The sequence below is a fragment of the Rana temporaria genome, chromosome 5 (genome assembly GCF_905171775.1).
Source record: "Rana temporaria chromosome 5, aRanTem1.1, whole genome shotgun sequence".
Lineage (NCBI taxonomy): Eukaryota > Metazoa > Chordata > Amphibia > Anura > Ranidae > Rana > Rana temporaria.
Window position 1 is genome coordinate 85,585,392 of NC_053493.1, and position 21,100 is coordinate 85,606,491.

A 21,100-nucleotide genomic window follows, 5' to 3' on the forward strand; every position below is an offset into this window, starting at 1 on the left:
GTGGCGGTGAGAGCCAGAGGGGGCGGCGCTCCAGCGCCCTCTATGGACGAACCGCCACTGGACATGAATGAAGTGTCGTAATAACAAAAATATTTAGACTTTTCAAGGTCCAAATGTGTACTAATACCAAAAATGATGGAAAATAGGAGTCACCTAAAAAAAATAGTAGGAGTCACCGGAAATATATTGAATACAAACTCCAAATAAGAGCTCCTAGTTTGAACTACTACTCCTAAGCACACCGTGATACTGTACTGTGTGACATGAATGAAGTGTCACTTTTGTGCATTTAGGATACAATCAGTAAAAAAAGAAAAAAAGGGGGAGCTGTGTGATGGCCTGAAACAAGCATCACACTGCCCCCTACTGTCAGCTTGCTGCAGCTGGAATGGGCAGCTGCCACATGCTAAACTTCAGGAGCTGTCCATTGATGAGTGAACAGGCCCATAAAGTACATCTGAAGGTAAAACCATTTTTTTTTTCACTTTGAGATGGAGTGAAGAAAGTTTAGACAACTACAGGTCCTCTCAGTTTGAGAAGGTTTCCTCTTTCTTTTGCGTCTCTATTTCAAGTTTTAGAAATTGTTTTGAACTACTATAAAAAAAATTGTTTGGAATTTAGATGCGCTGAAAGGCTGATATTTTCATGTATGCAGCATAGTGCATTATTAGGAAACTGTTTTTTGCCTACCCTGCACCTGTTCAATACTGTATGAGGTTAGCAAAGAAGGATGTTGTTAGAATTGGACATCTGATATACTGTCCAACAATGCTATCCTTTGCATGTGCCTACCTTCCCTGCCAGGATATAGCACCATATAGTAGTGAGAATAGTTTATTCAAACAGTAATCCAAAGCCAGCAACCAAAATTCACCTTTTTTTGTCTGGCTACAGCAATCGGATATCTGGGAGGCAGCTATGAATGACTGCATTCTGCTAATCATTATTGCGATTTGCTTTGATTTATTGAATAAGCCCAGCTTTGAATACTAGGGTTACCTTTCAGTTCCAGTTCAATATAACAACTCACCTGTCAGTAAGAGGTGTAATGACCAGCCTGGGTGTATTTCCTAAGTACTCATATGAATACTGGAACTGAGCATCACATATGTTGGCAAAGCAGTGCTTCAGTTTATCATCCCAGCGATGCCTCATCTGAGACAACCAAGCAAAATCTTGAACGTTGTTTACCTGGGAGGAAAAGAAGTTGCAATTACTACCAGATGCAATCACGACGAAAGAGCTACAATATCAACAAAACTGCCATCTTCAGTGGTAACCAACATGGAAATTAAACTTTGTAGGAAAAGCGAACCTGCGTTCTACTTACAGTCACAATTTCCCCTATTACGATTCATATTGGCTTTCAGGGGCTGTTTCCCACATACCCCCTGGTAAAAAATGATGTGCTGTTTTTAATGCTTTATTTATGTCTTGTATTATATATTAGATTGTCTCCTGACGAAGCGAAAACAAAATTCGCGAAACTAGTTGAGACTAGAGACTGCCTGTCTCATGGCTTCAATTCTTTCACCGAAACCCCCCTCTTTCAATTGAAGGGATTGCACGACCGGTGACCTGATTGTGGTCAAGTGTTTTTGTATTGTATTTTAATGTCATGTATTTTTTATTCTGTCTTTGATGTTTTCTATGTGAATACATTTTTCTAAATTTACCCAATGTGAATTATTCTGGTTGAGTACAACCAACATATGTAGTACCGGTATAGTCCTCCCCGCCCACTTTTGCCTGTCGGCGCTTCAGGGTTTGTGGGGATTCCCTGAAACCCCTCAATTTATTCTACTTACAGTCACAGGCGTAATGCATAATCCAGATGAACCTGTATTTGTGATCTAGATGTTCTAAAATTGGTAGGGACTTTAATAATATTTTCATGGTACAGAAATGTAAATAGGGACAAAGACACTCAATACATGTGCTATTTAACAGACCATACCAGCCACTCTGAGTGACAGTTAAGGTATTGTACCCCTTTACACAGCACTGCATGATGGCATGTGTTGTAGAAGCTCTCAGTGACGGCAGTTGTGCCAAGTAATGCATCTGAGTGACACCTTTGATGGTGGATGGGCATGAGCAAGACTGAACTTGTTTAGCATATTAAGCTCCATACCTGTGGTTAGAAGCAACATTTTTCCAGATTCTTGTTTAACAAAAATAAAACAGTGGCAGATGAACTACCTCCCTGCTTACATTTTATCAACAGGTTGGGTTTTTATAGAACATAATTCAAGCCCACAGACAAGATCCCTAGGTTCACTCATCACTATTCTCCTTTTGTGTCCCTTCTACCCCTCTCCTTCTTCCTCTTAGATACCTGCCCATATTTTCTATTGATCTATACATTCTGTAACTATAAAAGGTGCCATGATACACAACATTATTATTTTTCAATATCTGTGACTGCTAAAATGGCAACCAAGAGCTGACATGTTTAACTTTTGTAAGACTTGTAAACTACAGTCAAAAAAATTAAAAGTTGAATTAATAAAAAAGGAGAGGGCTGAATCATTTTTTTTTTTTTTTTTTATTTATGGAAGCCCTCAACAATTTTTTGAAAGCTGATATATGCATGGCAAAAGCTACAGAAATATGAGGTCTGTCCAGAAAAAGTCCAGCCAATGTTAATATAACAAAATTGGTTTGTACGACATCGATGTAACTTGGCAGCCAAGGAGAGTGGACTGGAATGCACATGCATGAACAATGATGACTTCACTGTACTAGTCAGTGGGGGTGCTAGACGCTGTTGAGTGAGCATGTGTACTTTGTGGCCGTCACATTCAAAATGACCAAACCAGTAGAATTATGCAATGAAATTGCATTATGTACAATGTTCCTTGCCTCTTCTTCAATAAATGTCTATTTTTTTCATAATACATGACTAGATACTTTCCGGACAGACCTCATATCTCAGAAGGTATTTTTAGGTTTATTTTATTCCTGATTGTTTTATTTAAATTCATATTGACAAATCTATTCCCAGATTAACACAAAAAAAATGATTAAGTAAAAAGTGTATACTCAAGAATGGAATTTATTTTGCTTAAAACCTGCATTTAACAGTTCCAGCAAAACATAAACAAGAGGCACAGGAAAGCATTAATAGTTTACCTTGTTCAAAATCAGCTTAGCAACCACATCTCTGGAATGCACATCGATGGTACATATGGTCATGATCTTCTGTCTGTCCCCAGCTGAGAGCTCTCCAACTAACATGTTGATCAGTGCATTTAACTGGCTAATCTGAAAGACAAGAGTGTATATGGAAACACTATATATAATGCATTGTATTATGACATCATCACAATGGAACTGTCCATGGTCTGAACACATAAAAAGTGGAGTGGACAGGACTGGCAGTGTGTGATTAGCTATACTAGGTGATCATAGTTCAGCAGTATTGCTAAAGACTAGGTTACAAACTATACTAAGGAGTCTTTCTGAATTCTAGGTATGTGTTTTTTTTTTTGCATAGTTACATTTGTCTAGTTTGGACTCATGTAAGCATGCATACACCATACCTGTGGGATCCTTGTTGGAGCATAGAATCACTGTAGCAGTCACCGGTATTACAGTAAAATATTGCAGTATCTCAAGATACCCACACCAAACAATTTATGCTACCTCAACAGAAAAAACTGTGTGTGTATATCCAGCTTTACATTGGTCCAAGCTGTACCGATGTAACTATGGAAAAAGGCCATACCTGGAACTCAGTTTTAAAACTAAACTCCATGCAAACATCTAAGACAGAGTTGAAAAGCATATATGGGAGCTGTTTTTCTTGACAAAGGATTTGCATTTCTGTATATCCATTTCTGAGTTTTGCACAGCCCCCACACACAGCACAGCCAGGTGGAGGACAACACTAAGGCTGGGTACTAACGAGCAATCATGTACGATGAAACCGGTCCGTCGGACCGTTTTCACCGTACATGTCTGCCAGAGGGCTTCTGTACGATGGCTGTACTAACCATCGTACAGAAGTCCGCGCGTAAACAATACGCGGGGTGTGTCCACGTCGTCGCCACGACGATGAAGCTGCGACGTGGGCGGGCCTGCCATTTAAAGGCTTCCACGCATGCGTGAAAGTCATTCGACGCATGCGAGGGACGGCGGGTGCTCGGACATGTACGGTAGGTCTGTACTGACGACCGTACATGTCCGAGCGGGCAGGATTCCAGCGGACGGTTTTAAAACACGTCCAGGAATATTTGTCTGCTGGGAAAAGGCCCGGCGGGCAAATGTTTGCTGGAATTCGGCCCGCTCGCGCCTACACACGACCGAACATGTATGCTGAAACTGGTCCGCGGACCAGTTTCAGCATACATGTTTGGTCGTGTGTACGGGGCCTTACAGTTAGGGCCTGTTCTGTGCGTATTTCCCACACTGCATTCAAATGCACTGCAGTTGTGATCTGCAGTGAATGTCGATGTTAAGTTCAAAATATCCCAGGCACAGGTCGTTTTATAAAATAGCGCATGCACTACTTTTGCTGTGGTCCAGTGTGATTCAACCCATTCAAAATGAATGGGCTCAAATCACACTGCAGCACATAAGAATCACACAGGAATGCGTAGTGCATTTCTGCTGTAAAACCGGCCCTTAGGGAATACTCTGGCTTCCTCTCTCTACCTCCAGGCTTCTAACAAGGCAATGAAAAAGTCAGAAACAGAATAATACGGTCAGATCACTGCTCACTCTGTTCTTTCCTTTGTCCCTTGCATGTAGCACACCTGATGGCTCCCTGTGCTCACGCTCTATTTTCCAGTCTAAGTGCTACTGTATAGGGGAATACAGCAGGCTGGTACAAAATAAGCTTCAGGCACATATACTATTATCGTTTTACAAAAATACAATAAATTGTTAATTATTGAATACAGTGCTACATTATTTTGCATTACTATGTTTCTTTATGATGATGATTGATGATGTCAGATTACATCCAACAATATTAAAACCAAACAAAGTACAATGCGGTTCTGCCTAGGACTACGGTAACCCTCTAACGTTTCACCCAATGAGGTCCTCATTTCAAAATGACGACTGGATAGTAATACCAACTGAATTGCATTATACATACATATATTTTGAAATAGGTTTTACATCTGATGCTATTCTTATAAATCTTTTATCTATTTTCATATTATTTCATGGACTAGAGCCACTTTTTTGGTAAAAAATAAATAAACAAGTTTCCATATCCTAAAGTCACATTGAAGTTTGGTTCTTTGTATACAACGAGTGCTTTCTTCATACACATTGGTTGCAAGATGGCCACCAGGTGAAAGTGAGGCTTGGCTCTCTCTTTGTGTTATAAAAGGTGATGACTCAGCACGTCGCCTGTGCCCCTGGAAGTCTTTATTCCTTTATGGGCTCTGCGCTATCTTGGAGGATTGGGATCTCAAGGAACGGAGTTGGATGGTAGCTATACATTGGGATACATCTCAGACTGACAATGTATTCTCGAGCTAGGATCCATCCTTAGACCCCACAGAGGACTATATCTGCAGGCGTGTGTGACCTCGCTGCTACAGGAGGTCCGCTTCTTCTGGTAAGAGTCCCCACTTCTTTGAGTGATTGCCACACAATGTCACAAACTACGATGAACGAGAGTGAACCACAACTGCGGTTAAGGAAAGATTTCAATGCACTTCTCTATGCAATGTGATTTTTCAGTACTGGACCCCAGGCGTCACTCTAAGAGAAAAAGAGTTTGGGGGTTCACTACATCATCTGTCTCACATATAGGAATGGGAGGTATTACAACATACCTTCAACCCGTAGGCTTAAAGGTTACGATGAACGTGAGTGAAGCAAAACTGCATTAAGGAAACGATCTCAATGCACTACTCTATGTAAAGTGATTATCAGTACGGGACCCCAGCCTAAAAATCTCCAAACAAAACGAGCGGCGGGCTCGTCTCCCTGCCATCTGAAGCACTAGATCCGACACGCTCTGACGGCAGGGAGACAAACCCGCCGCTCGTTTTGTTTGGAGATTCCTGTGCATTGTAAATGTGAGTTTTATTATAAGTTTTTATCCATTAAATATCTTCCGTGCGGAACTGTACTATGTGTCTCCTTCTCCTTCCTTCCATCCATACCCTCTGAGCATCCTTTACGCCAAGTGCCCAGCGGATCCAAAGGTGGAAGTAACAGGAGGGAGAATTTTTAAAGTCAGGATCGCAGACCGGACCGTGCAAACTCGCTGTTCGTTGGAGATAGGCCCACTGCTCACGGCCTCCATGTGAGTGCATGTGCATGTGATCCATGAATGTTTAGGTTATCCCCACAGTATTATGCCATTTGCTTTTTCTCTTTCATCTTTAAATATGTCCACCTGATACGGAGCCTTCATCCAGCCACAGACAATCTCTGCTGAGATTCTGGGACACATCTAAGGAGTTTTTTAGGCTGTCTGTGCTTTGTCCTTGAGGTGAGCATCCTAAGCCACTAGAGACGTCTGCACCGAAGTCTGTCCTTTCTCAACACTGGAGTGTGATCTTCTATTTCCATCACCGTTCACAAAGATTTTTTATCCATCTTGCATGATAGATCTTCACTTGGACTTTGATTTATTTGGACTTGCACCATTTATTCTTATTTGGGATTTCCGTTGTATTATATATTTTGGACTTTTGTTTATTCATTATATTTATCACCAGGTTTGTGTTTTTTCTTGTTGAATTTTGTTTATATCGGCACATTGTCACGTTTTGGGCTTATTGCCTTCACTTTTGAGTGCCCTGAGTGGCCACGATTTTGAGCTATCTACCAGCCCATGTGGTAGGCCTTTCTTTGTTTTTGTTTTCACCCCTTCCCCAGTCACACAGCGCAGTCACCATCACCTATTTCCAGAGTTCTCCAGTAGTATTGTAGCAGCAAGGGATTCTGTAAAAGAGGGTCTCCTAGTGGAAGATTACTTAGGGTATCCCCAGCAACTGTAGTAAGGATGGCAGCGTGGATCCAGGTAGTCTGTACTTAGCAGGGTTAAGTTGTAGCTTTTAGTGGTGCATGTATCTGGCTGTGATGATCTTCAGTTGAGGGGGATTTGTGCCAGTAATTTGTTTGTAGCGTGGTTTGGCTACGGCCGACAATAATGGAACAGCGTGTAGTAAACATGCTGTTCTATTTATTAGAGTAAAGCATATGTGCCGAATTGAGCGGTGATTATGCTCGGCATTTCCGCATTCCGCGCTGGAACACACGCGGCACCGGACGATGACGTCAGTGCGTGGTCGCCGTATGCGTTCCAGTGTGGAACGCAATACGGCCCCGAGCGCCGTTTACACATAAAGACATCCATTTTTCCCTTGGTGGTGGTGAAAGTCCTGGAAAATTTCTATCCTGCTGGAACTTTTCTCAATGCAGAATTTTGCTACACTCCTTTCTTTACTTTTTAGAGACTTTTACTTTTTTATCAATACTTCTATTACTATCACATGTGTCACTGATTTTTATACATATTTATTATTGTATATGCTCTTGATTGTTAGTTTTGATTTATAGATTTTGGTGCACTCACCTTTAGCGCCGGTTCACACTACAGCGACTTGGGATCGCGCGACATGAGAAATTCCATTGAAGTGAATGAGAGCCACCATCTTAATGTACACCACTGAAGTCGCTCTGACTTCAGAAAAGGTTCCTGTACTACTTCAAGGCAACTTGTAGGCAACTTGTACCCATTGATTTCAATAAAAGTTGCCTCCAAAGTCGTATTACTGTCTTAACTGAAGCAACTTTACAGGAAGAGAAAATAGTTTTCTCAGGCAAACCCCTCCCTCCCACAGAGCTGATTGATTGGCCACCGGCAAAGTCGCCTGTCCTGGAGGCGACTTGAAGTCACGTTGTAAGTCGCGCTGAAGTCGCCTCGCAAAGTCGAGTTGGAAGTCGTGTTGCCCCTGTGTAAACCGACACTTATTGAGCGCAACCTTTTTTTGTTTATTACTCTTGCACGCATGAATATATCTCATGTTTTTGTGTCGCTGCTAATTTTTCACATATTTCTCACAGTTTTGGTTTATTAGCGCGGTATACCATTTCCATATTTTATACAGGCTTGGTCGCAGAAATCAAAATATTGACTTATTAACTACAGTATAATAAAACAAACTTTCAATTAAAATATTACTGATATGGTGTCTCTGTGGTTCCACAATCTACACATAGATTAAAATCTGGGCTTTTTATGTGTGGTCACTACTTTACTTGAGCATGTCAAAGCTGAGCAGGGCCGGAACCAGAAAAACAGATTAGTTCTTCTTAACTGAACACAGTATTTTCTGATTCAAAGCCGTGGATTCTCTGCAGCCTTTTATGAAATAAAATACACATAATTTTCCAGAGACCTTGTAATCTTTGCCAAGGATTTAAGTAGCATGAGAGAGCTCAATAACTCTCGGTTCAGCAACATTTTTAATGGCAAAGGTACTTTTTTACTCAAAATAATATGATTTGGTAAAACTGGTATGTAAGCTTCTAATTCCAAAGAAGTGTGAATTTAACGTAGCAGAAACACTGTCACTTACTCCAGTGCCGTGGCTCCTACCAGCCCAACCCCCCTAACAAAGTAGAATTACACATTCCCAGTCTTTCACCACATCCCAGCTCCATTGAAGCTCAACTTCTCTAAGGGAGCAAGACTTCTGAGTATGGGGTAACATTTCCATGCAACAATGATTGGATTCAAGAGGCAAATTGCCAGGCCCCAACTCTACAGTGATGTAATCTACCTAGCTAAGCGCCCATACCACCTAACACAGGGGAGTCATTACGTGATGCCACTCTTTGCAGCATTTGAGTCCAGGGCCTTGACACCCTGGGCTCACAACAAGTGGTTTATATGATACTGGACTTCTTACAATCACAAAATACATGCATCATTGGATTAGTGGTCAGGAGACACACAGGTGGATCCACCTTATAACTGGAATTAAAAACAAGCCAAGAAATGAAGACTGTCAAAACTAGAATTGGGCTTTAAAGTAAACCAAAACTAAACTATTTATTTTTTAAAGGGGAACTTAATTTCTCACAGCAACATTTTCTATTTTTGGTATTGTCTCCTCCCTCTTACAAAAATGTGAAAAACCCCTCCTTATAATATGTACCTTTTTATATTTTATATTTTGTGCTGCAAGACAGCACTTCCTGATTTTCTGCCAAGGCCAGGCCCTGCTGCCTCCTGGGATTCCTATAACACAGCTATTCTAGGAGGCACTGTGCTGTGCATCATGCCACCAGCAACTAGACAATATAGCAGAAACTGGTAACATTTGTGTACATTTAACAGTCGTGCATGCGGGATGCGTTGCTGATCTCTCTGGCAGTGGGGAAGAGGTATGGGGTGATGTTCCACTTTAAGCTGTGTCTCATGCAATTGAACTGTATACACCACATCTATTTTAGGGTTATCCATCTTTAAAGTCAATGCATTAAATGTATAAGCTAGACCTGACTATTTTTTTGTTTTTTACATTTTCTGGATGATCACCTTTGACATTATAGCCACAGCAGCATAAAATCTCATGGTAGAATAAGAAACAATACATACCTGCTTTTTATTGTAATCCTTAAGTGCACTTTCAAAGCCCTCTTCTAGTCTATCAAAAGCAATTCCTACATCAATGGTCCACCAGATCTGGGAACTAGTGAGGGCCACCTGAGCTGGATAGTCAAATATCCACTGATCTCTGGGCTTCTCCTCATACCCCGCCACAGCCTCTGTGATATAGTGGCGCACAGTTTCACACATGGTGTCCTCTACATTCTTCAGCCAGTGTTCCACCTGTGGTATCCAAAGGCAGGGTTATAGCATATCCATTACAAGCATAATAACTGTTTAGCAATGTAGATTACAATAATAATAATTTAAGAGCTCTGGAGGTGCGCAGAAATGCACCCAAAGAGTGAAACCACAGCAGTTCATAAAATGCTCCAAGACCAGTGCAGTCCCACTGTTGGTAGGACTTGGAGTGTGGGCACATGCACTATTTTTATGTTTGGATACTCATTATATTTATTCTTTACCTTATGGCACATCATTGAATAAGCGCACTACTCTTATCTTTTTCATTTAACATTCACCTTCTTATCTGCCCTGGTTAACATGTCAAAAAGGTTAGAGCTTTCACCAGAGCAAAAGCTAAGGGGATATACCTGTTCCTGGTGCAACTTTTTAAGGATCAATAAAGAACCTGTTTGATAAAAAAAAAAAAAAAAAAAAAAGATGGAAATACCATGCTAATTTCCTTTTACATCTCCAGTACAGGGAGTGAAGGGAAATCCCCCCAAGGTGGGCAGAGGGAAATAATCTGATAGGGTGTTTAATTCTTAATTACCCTAGCTAAATTGCAGACAAAAACATTTTGGGGCAGATTCACATAGAATTACGCCGGCGTATCAACAGATACTCCGACGTAACTCCGAATCTAAGCCCGTCGTATGTTTAAGTGTATTCTCAAACTGAGATACACTTAAAGCGGGAGTTCACCCATTTGTTAAATTTTTTTTTTTCTCCCCTTAGATTCCTGCTCGTTCGGTCTAGGGGAATCGGCTATTTGTATTAAAATATGAGCAGTACTTACCCGTTTTCGAGCTGCATCTTCTTCCGTCACTTCCGGGTATGGGTCTTCGGGAGCGGGCGTTCCTTCTTGATTGACAGTCTTCCGAGAGGCTTCCGACGGTCGCATCCATCGCGTCACTCGTAGCCGAAAGAAGCCGAACGTCGGTGCGGCTCTATACTGCGCCTGCGCACCGACGTTCGGCTTCTTTCGGAAAATCGTGACGCGATGGATGCGACCGTCGGAAGCCTCTCGGAAGACTGTCAATCAAGAAGGAACGCCCATTCCCGCAGCCCATACCCGGAAGCGACGGAGAGGATGCATCTCGTAAACGGGTAAGTACTGCACATATTTTAAAACAAATAGCCGATTCCCCTAGAGAAAACGAGCAGGAATCTAAGGGGAAAAAGTGCCCTCTAAGGGTGAACCCCCGCTTTAAACATGCCTAAGATACGACGGCCAGCGCCGTCGTATCTTAGGGTGCAATATTTACGCTGACCGCTAGGTGGCACTTCCGTTGCGGTCGGCGTAGAATATGCAAATGACTAGTTACGCCGATTCACGAACGTACGCTTGCCCGTCGTAGTAAATTTACTTTGTTTCCGTAAGAGATACGCGGCGTAAAGATAAACATGCCCCCTTGGTGGCGTATTCAATGTTAAGTATGGCCGTCGTTCCCGAATCGCAATTTGAAAATTTTACGTCGTTTGCGTAAGTCGTCCGTGAATGGCGCGGGACGCAATTTACGTTAACGTCGAAACCAATGAAGTCCTTGCGATGTAATTTTGCGCAAAGCACGGCGGGAATTTTTGAGACGGAGCATGCGTAGTACGATTGGCACGGGAACGCGCCTAATTTAAATGATCCACGCCCCCTACCCGGATCATTTAAATTAGGCGGGCTTGCGCCAGGGGGATTTACGCTACGCCGCCGCAACTTTACAGGCAAGTGCTTTGCGAAGCAAGCACTTGCCCGTAAAACTTGCGGCGGTGTAACGTAAATAAGATACGTTACGCCGCCGCAGATCTACGTGAATCTGCCCCCCGTCTTTCCACTTAAGCCCTCATGCACACTGGACATTTCTGGACCTTTTTACAACTGTTGTTTAACTTCAGATGTTTTTTTCTACAGCATAAATAAACTCTCCAGCATGTTATCCTATGTGTCCATGCACACATAGGCTGTAATCAATTGTTTTTGTCTGGGATGTTTCTTGGCTGTAAAAAACAAACAAAAAACTAGTGGGTTCTGAGATGAGTTTTTTAGCTGTAAACAACGATCTAAAAAAAAAACGCATAAAAATGCAAAAAAAATAATTAAAAATGCTAATAAAAGCCAATTGAAAAAACGCTGAAGAACATTGAAAACCCCACTGCAAAGCTACTGACGTTTTTATTATGTCCAGTGTGTATAAGGCCCTATAGTATATATGTATAGCCCAAAATTGTTGTAGGTTTTTATACAGTAGTGAAGGTTTACAGTCCAGGTTATATGTTTGCTGTCTGTGTGCCATCGGGAAGATTTCCCTTCATATCCCGCCCACGACAGGTAAGCAGGACTGAAATAGGTGTTTCCAGTGAAAGACATATCCCTTGCTCTTGTTCCTGTTGGCATTTGTGACATATTGAATTTCCTGTCACTTCTTGTCTTGATTAAAAAAGTAAATCAGGACACAAAGCAGATAAAAAAAAAAACAATAAAAAACAATAAAAAAAAAAAACCAACATGACAGGGGTTCTAATCCTTAATTACGCTATTACTCTAGCAACAACCTGGTTATACATATACTTTAAATCATTTTGACTACAGTGTATATTTGGAAAAAGAGGAAAACTGGTAAACAAAATTGTAGCATTTTAGCTTTAGATATGTTTCCCATCTTTTTTTTCTAGATCAGACAAAGACAAAGATTTATATAACAATGACCTGTCCAGTGCATTGGCAGTTCATGCTGAAAGGAACAAACTCCTTTTCTTTGCTGTACATTCCTGTTGCCTCATATTCAGCACTCTCGAGGAATTGCAGGTCAGCAATATTGTCAAACAGTTTTGCTAAATGACGAGTCACCTGAAATAAATAAAGAAATCAAAGAACATAAAAACAAGCTTTTATCTTCTGGTTTGGGAGAAAAAAAACAAAAACAAAACAAACACAACTACTGTGTATTAACAGTGCAAATAAATCTGCTTGTGTAACAAGAACAAATATTATCTGCCGTGATCTTTTTCCATATGCGGCTACACTGTTGCTTGCGTTTTTTTGGGTATTTTTTTTTTGTATCATTGAACCTCTTCCTAGGCGTCACTATTTTTTTTTTTTTTAGCACTATGCATCCATATTATATTATGGGTTATTGTGAATGAGTGTTGTTTTCCTTCATTTAAAGGTGCATCAAATCAGGTTAGAAAAATCCAATTGGCTTCAACTGAGCAGTACACTTTGTCAGATCAGAGGCTGTGTTTGACCCTATTTGCATTGTGATGCGTTTCTGTGGCTGCAACATGTCCTATTAATTAAGGTGCGTTTGAACTGCTGGTAAAGCAAGTCAAAGACAACCTGTTCATATTAAATGTTGCTTGACTGGCCAATGAGAAAAACGGGAGGGCGTGGCTTAGGGAAATCGCCTGCCTTCTGGGATTCATGCCAAACATCTCCCAGGAGGCATTGTGGAGGGGAGAGGACGAGTTCAGGGCTCCGCCGCGGCGGGAGGAGATCTATAAACCTAATAAAACTGAGTTTTAAAAAAAAATATATATATATACGCCAAATTCGTTTAAGGGGACTGAGCAGCAGGGGATGAAGAGGAGTTGAAAAATAGGGTGGAACTCCACTTTAAATACAGTTTTCACCATCTGTCTCAAATCCTGTTGTGGACAGCCTCTATGTACATAGATTCATTTCTGGAAGTTTTTGGAAGAGTGTCATTGATCTCTTTTTTCCAGAATTGGATTGTGGGAGATATCACTTCCATCCAATTTCTAGAGATAATTTTCCTAGCCATAAAGAGCGTTTCATGTAAGGATGTGGCAAGAAACTTGTCTATGTCTAGGTCTGGTAGTAGACTAAGTAGGGATAGCTTGGGGTCTAAAGTAATTGGAGAACCCATTACATCATGTAGAAAACGAATCACCTGAAGCCAAAAGTAATCGGGCAGTCCCATATCAAATGATAAAAGGATCTGTGTGATTAAGCACACATCCGGCAGAGTGGGCTACGGGTGGGTTGATATTGAGCGAGTCTCTGGGGTGTTGTATATGCTTGATGTAAGATATAAAAATTGTGTTAATCTATCTGACATTTTAGGGGAGACTGTTTTAGTGCTGTCTAAGATTATTTCTCAATCAGTATCCTCCATAGCTCCAACGTCAGATTCCCATCTGGTTGTGGTCCTATAGGCTAATGTTTTAATGGTAGGGAGGCGAATTGTAGAATAGAGGGTAGATATTAATTTGGTGGGCTTTTGCCCCAGAATGACATCTAACACGGGGAGATATTTGTGGTATTAAACTGGGTTCCTAAAGCATGTCGAAGCTGTAAATATCTGAATAGTAAGTGGTTAGGGAGGGAGAATTTGTCCTTAAGCAGGGCCGTCTTTAATATGGTTTGGGCCCAGGGCAAACATTTTTTTTGGGCCCCCCTCCAGCTTATTTTGGGCCTGGCTGGTTCACATGTATGTTTTGGCGGCCCTCATTTGTGCAGGTACAGCAGCCCATTGATTTGGATGGGCTGCCATGCCTTTGTTTCCTGCAGAAAAAAGGTGCATTCAGCATTTTAAAAATACAGTTGCCTTGAAATCCATTCTGCTTTTGCACCATGCTACTTACCTGCAGTTCTTGCACACACAAACGCACTGTGTTTTTAAAAGCGTGACCTAAACGTCTAAAAATGCAGCAAGTTTGACAGTGCGGGAACTGCAGATAAGTCACAGCAGACAGCAGAATGGACAGACAGTGCTGTATTTCAGTGCTTGATGGGCATAGGCATGCCGTGTGCGCAGCCTATTACATGAGGCATGCGCTTTTCTTTGCAGGAAACGCAGGCATGGCGGCTCATTCAAATGAATGGGCTGCTGTGCCTGCGCAAATGTGGGCCGCCAAAACACATACATGTGAACCAGCCAGGCCCAAAATAAGCCCGTCAAGCAGTTAAATACAGACAGTAATGTCATCTGCTCTGAGGCTTTACTCAGCCTGGACTGCAGGTCTGGTCTGTTATTTAAAGAGTTCCTCTATTTTACACATGGCATGGCATGGGGTCCCATGGTGCTAAAGCAGAATGGGCAGACAGTGCTGTGACCCCCATGCCATGCCATGTGTAAAATAGAGGAACTTTTTAAAACACTGACCAGACCTGCAGTGAATCATCAAATATTATAAAGACTTTGGGCACACTCTACAGAAAACTTCTATATACAATATAGATTAGCAAACAGTGACATACCTTGAGGAGCAGGACATGAAGAAGTCAGCCTCAGGAAGAGCAAACTGGGGATGTTATAAAATCACATTCTAATTCACTTTTATATGCAAGCAGCACCCAGTGGCAGGAAGGGAGAAGAGCACGTCTAAAGGGAAGCCAGGGGTGCTGTACATTTTAAAACACTGGGAAGGGAAGCAGTACTGTCACTGGCTGCGTGCCGCTGATGATTTTCAGCCTGATTTGTGGGCAGCACAGGGGCTTAACAGGAGACAGGGCCGCCATCAGGAATTATGAGGCCACTTACACAGCTTCAGGCATGGGCCCCCTGGAGCAGAGAACAGGGATGGGGGGTGCTGCCGCCTGAAATAAATAAAGCAGGGGGGGGGCTGCCGCAAATTTAGAAGCGGGGGGCCATTTACAAAAAAAGAAATAAAGAAAGAAATAAAGAAAAATATATATAAAAAAGGGGTGTAGCCATCCGGGGCCCTGGGGACCTCTGGGCCCTTTAATAAAAAGAAAAAAAGAAATAAAAAATATATATAAAAAATATATTTTAAAAAGGGGGTTGCCATCTGGGGCCCTGGGGACCTCTGGGCCCTTTAATATTTTTTTTTTAATAAAAATAAATTACAAAAAAAGGGGGTTGCCATCCAGGACCTCTGGGCCCTTTAATAAAAAATATATATAAAGAAACATTTATAAAAAAAAGGGGGGGGGGGTTGCCATCCAGGGCCCTGGTGACCTCTGGGCCCTTAAATAAAAAATAAATAAAAAAATATATAAACAAAAATAAAAAAATAAACATTTATAAAAAAGATAAAGGGTGTTTGCCACATGGGGCCCTGGGGAACTCTGAGACCTTTAATAAAAAAATATATATATATATATATATATATATATATATATATATATATATATATATATATATATATATATGTATATATATATATATATATGTATATATATATATATATATATATATATATATATATATATAAAAAGAAAAAAAAGAAATAATATATATAAAAAAAATGTTTTTTATAAAAAATAAGGGGGGTTGCCATCCGGGGCCTCTGGGTCCTATAATAATAATAATAATAAACATTTTTATATATATATATATATATATATATATATATATATATATATATATATATATATATATATATATAAAAAGATTTTTTTTATAAAAAAAGGGGGGTTGTCATCCGGGGCCCTGGGGAACTATGGGCCCCTGGGGACCCCCAGACCTCTAAAAAAAATTGCCCCTTTAATAAAAAATAAAATAAAAATATATTAAAAAATTGTCCGTTTAATAAAAATATATAATTTTTTTTTAATTTAAAAATAAATAAAAAAAAGAGGGGGTTGCCATCTGGGGCCTTTTTTTTTTTTTTTTTTAAAGGGGGTTGCTTTGGGCCCCCAACAGTGACAGGGCCCAGGGCACCTGCCCCATTTGCCCTGCGGTAAAGACGGCCCTGAAGGACGCTTTAAATGTCTTAGGTCCATGTGTAGTCATGACTTGGTTTAGATATGTTATGCCTTTAGCATACTATACAATAGGATCTGGAATGGTCAGTAGTTCAGGTAAGTGGTTATTAAACCATAGAGGAGTATGGAAGTGAATAGGTTGGGCATTGAATTTGCGCAAGATAAGCAACCCAAACAAGTTGGTGATGTGCTAGCATACCCTTTATCTGATGAAGGGGCCCATAATGCGACTTGCCACAGAAAATAGTCTGGAGGGGAGTATAATAGTGAGACCTTTTTTACATTTTGGACCGATAGGGGAAGATTTGGAACGACTGTTAAATTTTAATTCCAGTGTCCATAATAGAAAGATTTCCCCTTACTTTCCAACTGTGTTACCAGGAAAAAGGGCTCTCAGCAATGGGGACACACACACAGCAATTAAAAAACTTTAAAAAGTAAGGGAGGGAGGTAGCAGAATTGGGCACAAAAGATTCTTCAAGGACCAGTAGAAGCACTAAAAAACAAGATAAACAAATATTGTGTATGATGGAAATGGGTTTGTTTGCCCTTAAAATGTCAGGATTTAGCAGAATGTACAGTGGAGTGATTTCAAGCCAATAGCCTAAAAATAATACAAGTGAAATCCTGTCCACTCTCGCTTCCTGCGGTTTTAACCTTGATCTCTGAACAGCTGGAGAACAGATATTTCTCAAAGCAACAAATTCTCTCTGGATGGATGGCCATTGTCTGTTTATGAGCAGCACAGTGTAAATCTTCTACATAATTATCACACTGAAACGATGAAGAATAAATGGGTCTTTAGCTGTCACACAAGTTGGCGGATGATCGCTGGGAGGGAGGATATCAAAATGACAGTTTAAAAAAAAAAATCTGGAAATCTCATTACCATCGTCAACAGTGAGGTCACTGACACGATGAAAAACAACACTGCTCGTTTAGTGCTACTTATTGCTAGATAAGGCATGACCCATCCACAATTGCTAAGTTCGGTTACATGTTGGCCATACAGATCATATGCTATTCAGGGATAGAGGTGAGTTACTCAGAACTACGATTATTGTTGCATATATGCTGCTCAGGGATAGAGGTGGGTTACTCCGAACCACTATTATTGAACAGAAAGATAACTGTCATGAATCCATAACTAAAAATTGTTATAAGTGTCACCGGCGCAAAAGAAATTAAAAACCGTGATCTGCTGCAGTACTGTGTAAACCCTAAAAGGGGTTAAATGTGCATATACAAGGAAAGTGTTACTGCGCTGATCTAATTGTCCAGAGAGTTCAATCTCTGGAGATGTGAACTGTGAACTGATTTAGTGCACAATCAACCATGTGTTACATATAAAATATCAGGAACTCAATATACCCAATATTCAGTGTGGATAAACTAAATACAAACAATCTATAGAAATATATATTATGTAAGTGTTGCTCAATACTTTAAACATAACCCAAAAATGTTTTGGTTGGTGTGTCGGCATACACATCAATATGCCATAGTGCTCCTGTGAAGGGAAAAATGGCTGCTATTGCTACTACAAGCCGACTAATAGTGGAAACAAACAATGCAAAAATAAAAAATAATCAAGAAACCAAAAACCAAAAACCAAAAAATGTGCAATGTGCCAGCTGCACTGAAAATAGTCCAATGACAGACAGTCTTGCTTTTACACAATAGATTCCAATGGAAACAAGTTCAATGCTGATAACGCTGTATACAGAAAAGTGCAACTGTCTCTTCCACCCGACAAAGATGTGCCACCATCACCAATGGTTAAACTCAACACTCACCAGACCCCAGATAATAATAGGCCCCAAAGAGGTGTCTTTTCTTTGTCCGTCAGTGGGTGTTGCCTCCTTCTCCCTTTTACAAGATATCCTTAAATCCTCAAAAACAAGGGGCTCATCATGGTGTAGTATATTAAAACTTATTTATTAAAAAGGATAAAAAGTTGCACTTACAATAAAGAGTGCCTCTGACCGGCACTGAGTGTCTTTGGCAGTGTCAACCGTTAAAAGCCGCTGACCAGCATTTGAATAGTGTCCTAGAAGGTGTGCATACCCCGCTTCTCTCCTCATGTGTTGCTACAAGAGATCCTGGCGTGCTGGTGTGCTTCCCCCTCCGTGTGTGTGTCCAGACAGCCTCTACGCGTTTCGCTATTGCGTCATCAGGAAAGGCTTTCCTGAGCCCCTTGTTTTTGAGGATTTAAGGATATCTTGTAAAAGGGAGAAGGAGGCAACACCCACTGACGGACAAAGAAAAGACACCACTTTGGGGCCTATTATTATCTGGGGTCTGGTGAGTGTTGAGTTTAACCATTGGTGATGGTGTCACATCGTTGTCGGGTGGAAGAGACAGTTGCACTTTTCTGTATACAGCATTATCAGCATTGAACTTGTTTCCATTGGAATCTATTGTGTAAAAGCAAGACTGTCTGTCATTGGACTATTTTCAGTGCAGCTGGCACATTGCACATTTTTTGTTTTTTGTTTTCTTGATTATTTTTTATTTTTGCATTGTTTGTTTCCACTATTAGTCGGCTTGTAGTAGCAATAGCAGCCATTTTTCCCTTCACAGGAGCACTATGGCATATTGATGTGTATGCAGACACACCAACCAAAACATTTTTGGGTTATGTTTAAAGTATTGAGCAACACTTGCATAATATATATTTCTATAGATTGTTTGTATTTAGTTTATCCACACTGAATATTGGGTATATTGAGTTCCTGATATTTTATATGTAACACATGGTTGATTGTGCACTAAATCAGTTCACAGTTCACATCTCCATGAATCCATAACTGAACAATAATAAAAAAAAAAGGATTAAAAACCTGTTATAACAGAAAAAAAGAAGCTACCACAGAGAATCTTCTGAAGATGCTAGTCCTCTTACGTGGATCACGTTTTTTCTAAATAATTTCCCAGTTCCAAGTAGAAATAGGTGTTGTGATGTTGTAGTGATGTTGTAGTAGTGCATAGACATACAGTAGCTCCCAACTGTCCCAATTTCTGCAGTATTGTGCTGGGATTTGAACCAACCTACCCTTATCCCAGGACTCATACAGGAGAGCAGGGAAAATCTATCTCCATTTACTTTCTGTTCATGGGATCTGAGTTTTAAAGAAGAGTTTAGAGGGAGGCTGATCTGGGATCTGAAAGGGATTTAAGTGAGGGGGGCTTATCTAGGGTATGAAGGGGGGGGTGACATAGAGCAGCCATTTACCAACCAGGGTTCAGGAAAACCCTAACATTCCTCCAGTGTTTGCTAGGGGGTACTTGAGTTGTGGCTAATTGACCTATGCCTGGATAGTTTTGGGTCCAATGCCACTTGGAAAGCCAGCAGCATGTCACCAATGATAGTTTTAGCTGTCTGCAAGAGTGGCACTGTGCCCACCAGTTTAAGTGGGCCTTTTTATTAAATTCTAGCAGGGGCTCCCTGAGGCCTAAAAAATGTATAGGGTTACTCTGAAGTAAAAAATGTTGAGAAAGCCTGATTTAGCATCTGAATGTTAAGGAGGGAATGACCTGGTGTTTGAATGCCAAAGGGGGCTGATCTGAGCTCCAGTGGCAAGCCGCGGGTGTGTGCCCAGGCAGCACACCCCCTAGTGCCCAAAAAGCAAAGCGACATAAGGTAAGGTTGTTTCGCCCAGGGGAGCAACCTGCTGCAAAAACTGCGGCAGCTGGTCCGAAAGCGGTTAATGTATGGTACTCTCCCATGTCTTTCAGAATCCTAGCTCCTGAAAACTCTACTCTGTTCTCCTGTCAGCATGTTCCCTGTCAACAAAAAACACTGTAGCAGACCCTAACTGAATCTTAGTGCAGGCCATTTGTCTCCCAGCCTTGTTCTGCAGGGTAGTACAGAGGGCCAATATCAAGACAGAGTAACCAGACATTAGCGTCAGACATATATTCGGGGTTGTGAAAACAGGCTTTCTTCCAAAGGTGCCACATCTATGCACACAGGCATTTGTGATCCTGTCATGATCCTTCACTGGGTCACCACTGTGACAGCTTGGATCTGGCTATTACAGTGGTGAACCAGTAAAACCCACATGTAGGCATTGTGTCCACAGTAGCATTTGCAGTGGCAGATGAGAGTAGGACTGGCTAAAGAGTGATTACTTTGATGCAGTTAGCCAGCTTAAACATATACAATTGGCAAAACTTGTGAACTAAATTATTCCTTTTTTTTTTAATGCACAGCTTGATAGAAAGGGTATAGCAGTGTGCAGAGGGTTCACCCAGTATTTTTAGTGTTAACATATATCACAGTCCTTTAGCACCTGGTAAATTATATGCATGAACAAGCTATTGGGATCAGAACACAGGTATATCTTGTTTCTCCCAAAGGTGCCGCATCCATGCCCACAGTCATACGTGCTAAAAGCGAGCTCCGTGCCACTCTCTCAGCACAGAGGCAGCTCCTGGACTTGTACTAATCATTGAGAGCTGAGAGGACAGGATCACGTAATTACTGTGATTGCCTGGATCTGGCTATTAAAGTGGTGACCCATTAAAAACCACCCATGTACTTAGTTTCTGCTTCTGACTGGAGAAAAATATACATGATACATCTACCAGGGTAG

The 21,100-nt window shown here is 41.0% G+C and overlaps 1 protein-coding gene across 1 annotated transcript in view; it reads right to left on the reverse strand.

The window, feature by feature from the left end:
• Positions 1-21,100, reverse strand: part of DNAH11 (dynein axonemal heavy chain 11) — a 376,413-nt gene that overhangs the window by 236,288 nt on the left and 119,025 nt on the right. Inside the window, exons 30-33 of the mRNA XM_040352802.1 lie at positions 12,519-12,659; positions 9,584-9,817; positions 3,136-3,267; positions 1,031-1,191 (exon numbers count right to left, since the gene is read on the reverse strand). Of these exons, the coding sequence (XP_040208736.1) occupies positions 1,031-1,191; positions 3,136-3,267; positions 9,584-9,817; positions 12,519-12,659 (668 nt within the window). The remainder of the gene's footprint in view (positions 1-1,030; positions 1,192-3,135; positions 3,268-9,583; positions 9,818-12,518; positions 12,660-21,100) is intronic.